At 58.5% G+C, this 1,055-nt stretch overlaps 1 protein-coding gene across 1 annotated transcript; it reads right to left on the bottom strand.

Moving 5' to 3' along the window:
- Positions 1 to 201: 201 nt before the first annotated feature.
- On the bottom strand, positions 202 to 842 carry LOC119335868 (E3 ubiquitin-protein ligase Os04g0590900-like). Its single transcript, XM_037607922.1, has one exon. It carries the CDS (start codon positions 840 to 842, stop codon positions 282 to 284), a length of 561 nt encoding a protein of 186 aa, XP_037463819.1. The 3' UTR covers positions 202 to 281.
- Between the last annotated feature and the right edge of the window lie 213 nt (positions 843 to 1,055).

The following is a 1,055-nucleotide window of genomic DNA, read 5'->3' as shown; positions in this document are numbered from 1 at the left end:
AACCGTGTAGTAAGAAGGTTTTCAGAAGAAGGGAAAAGAAAGGCTATCACCCCCACAAATATCTGATCCCCAGACAAAACCGGGAGAGTGAGATCTTCAAGACATTGGAGATCAAATGACCATCAGGACGTCCACAAAATACTACTAGCAAATAGGACAGATGCATCATTTGGAGATTCCAATCTTATGTCGCCCAGATAATTGAGTAGACGTATTTTTCAATATATACAGAAAGCAAAATCAATCTAACAAAATTAACACCCCTCAAAATGTGCATCTAGCTATACAGCGGACGGGTCGGTGTCGGAGCGGCAGAGCGGGCACGTCGAGTGCGCGTCCAGCCACGGGTCGATGCACTCCGCGTGGTACAGGTGCAGGCACGCCGGCAGCAGCCGCACCGTCTCGCCGACCTGCATCGCGCCGAGGCACACCGAGCACGTCGCCGCCTCCTCCCCTCCGCCACTCACGTTGTGCTTCACCGACAGGCTGTACGTGAACGCCGGGAGCCCGGCCGTCGGGCTGACGGCGCAGGCCCGGTGAAGCTGCCGCACGTCGACGCGCACGCCGCCGCTCTCCGTCAGGTTCTGCGCCCGATCGGCTGCGGCCACGCTCTGCGCCGGAGCGGCCGCGGCGCGGGCGCGGCTGTTGCGACGCCTCTTGCAGAGGCTGCACACGGCGAGGCCAACGAGCAAGCAGGCGACGAGGCCGCCGAAGGTGCCGGCGACGGTCCTGCCTTGAGACGAACCGCCGGACGGTGGCGGCGGCGGCGGCATGGAAGAACGGTATGGCCACGTCGGTGGAGGGAGGGGAAAGCCGGGGAAGCCCGGCGGCCACCGAGCCATCGGTGCGTGTGTAGCAAAACTGCAAACTAACTCTATCGTTGTCTGCTGGTTTTATAATCTTGAAGCAAAAAAAAAAAAAAAAATTCGGAGCGCAACTTCATGGAAACTGACCCCGTGGACAAACTGACAGCCGACGTTGAAGCAAATTATTTTCTTCTCTGCGAAACGAAGGGGAAATCACGGGACTCGGCACGGCTTCGCCTCGCTTGCACG

The sequence above is a fragment of the Triticum dicoccoides genome, chromosome 7B (genome assembly GCF_002162155.2).
Source record: "Triticum dicoccoides isolate Atlit2015 ecotype Zavitan chromosome 7B, WEW_v2.0, whole genome shotgun sequence".
In the NCBI taxonomy this organism is placed as follows: domain Eukaryota; kingdom Viridiplantae; phylum Streptophyta; class Magnoliopsida; order Poales; family Poaceae; genus Triticum; species Triticum dicoccoides.
This window is presented reverse-complemented; position numbering and strand designations above follow the sequence as displayed.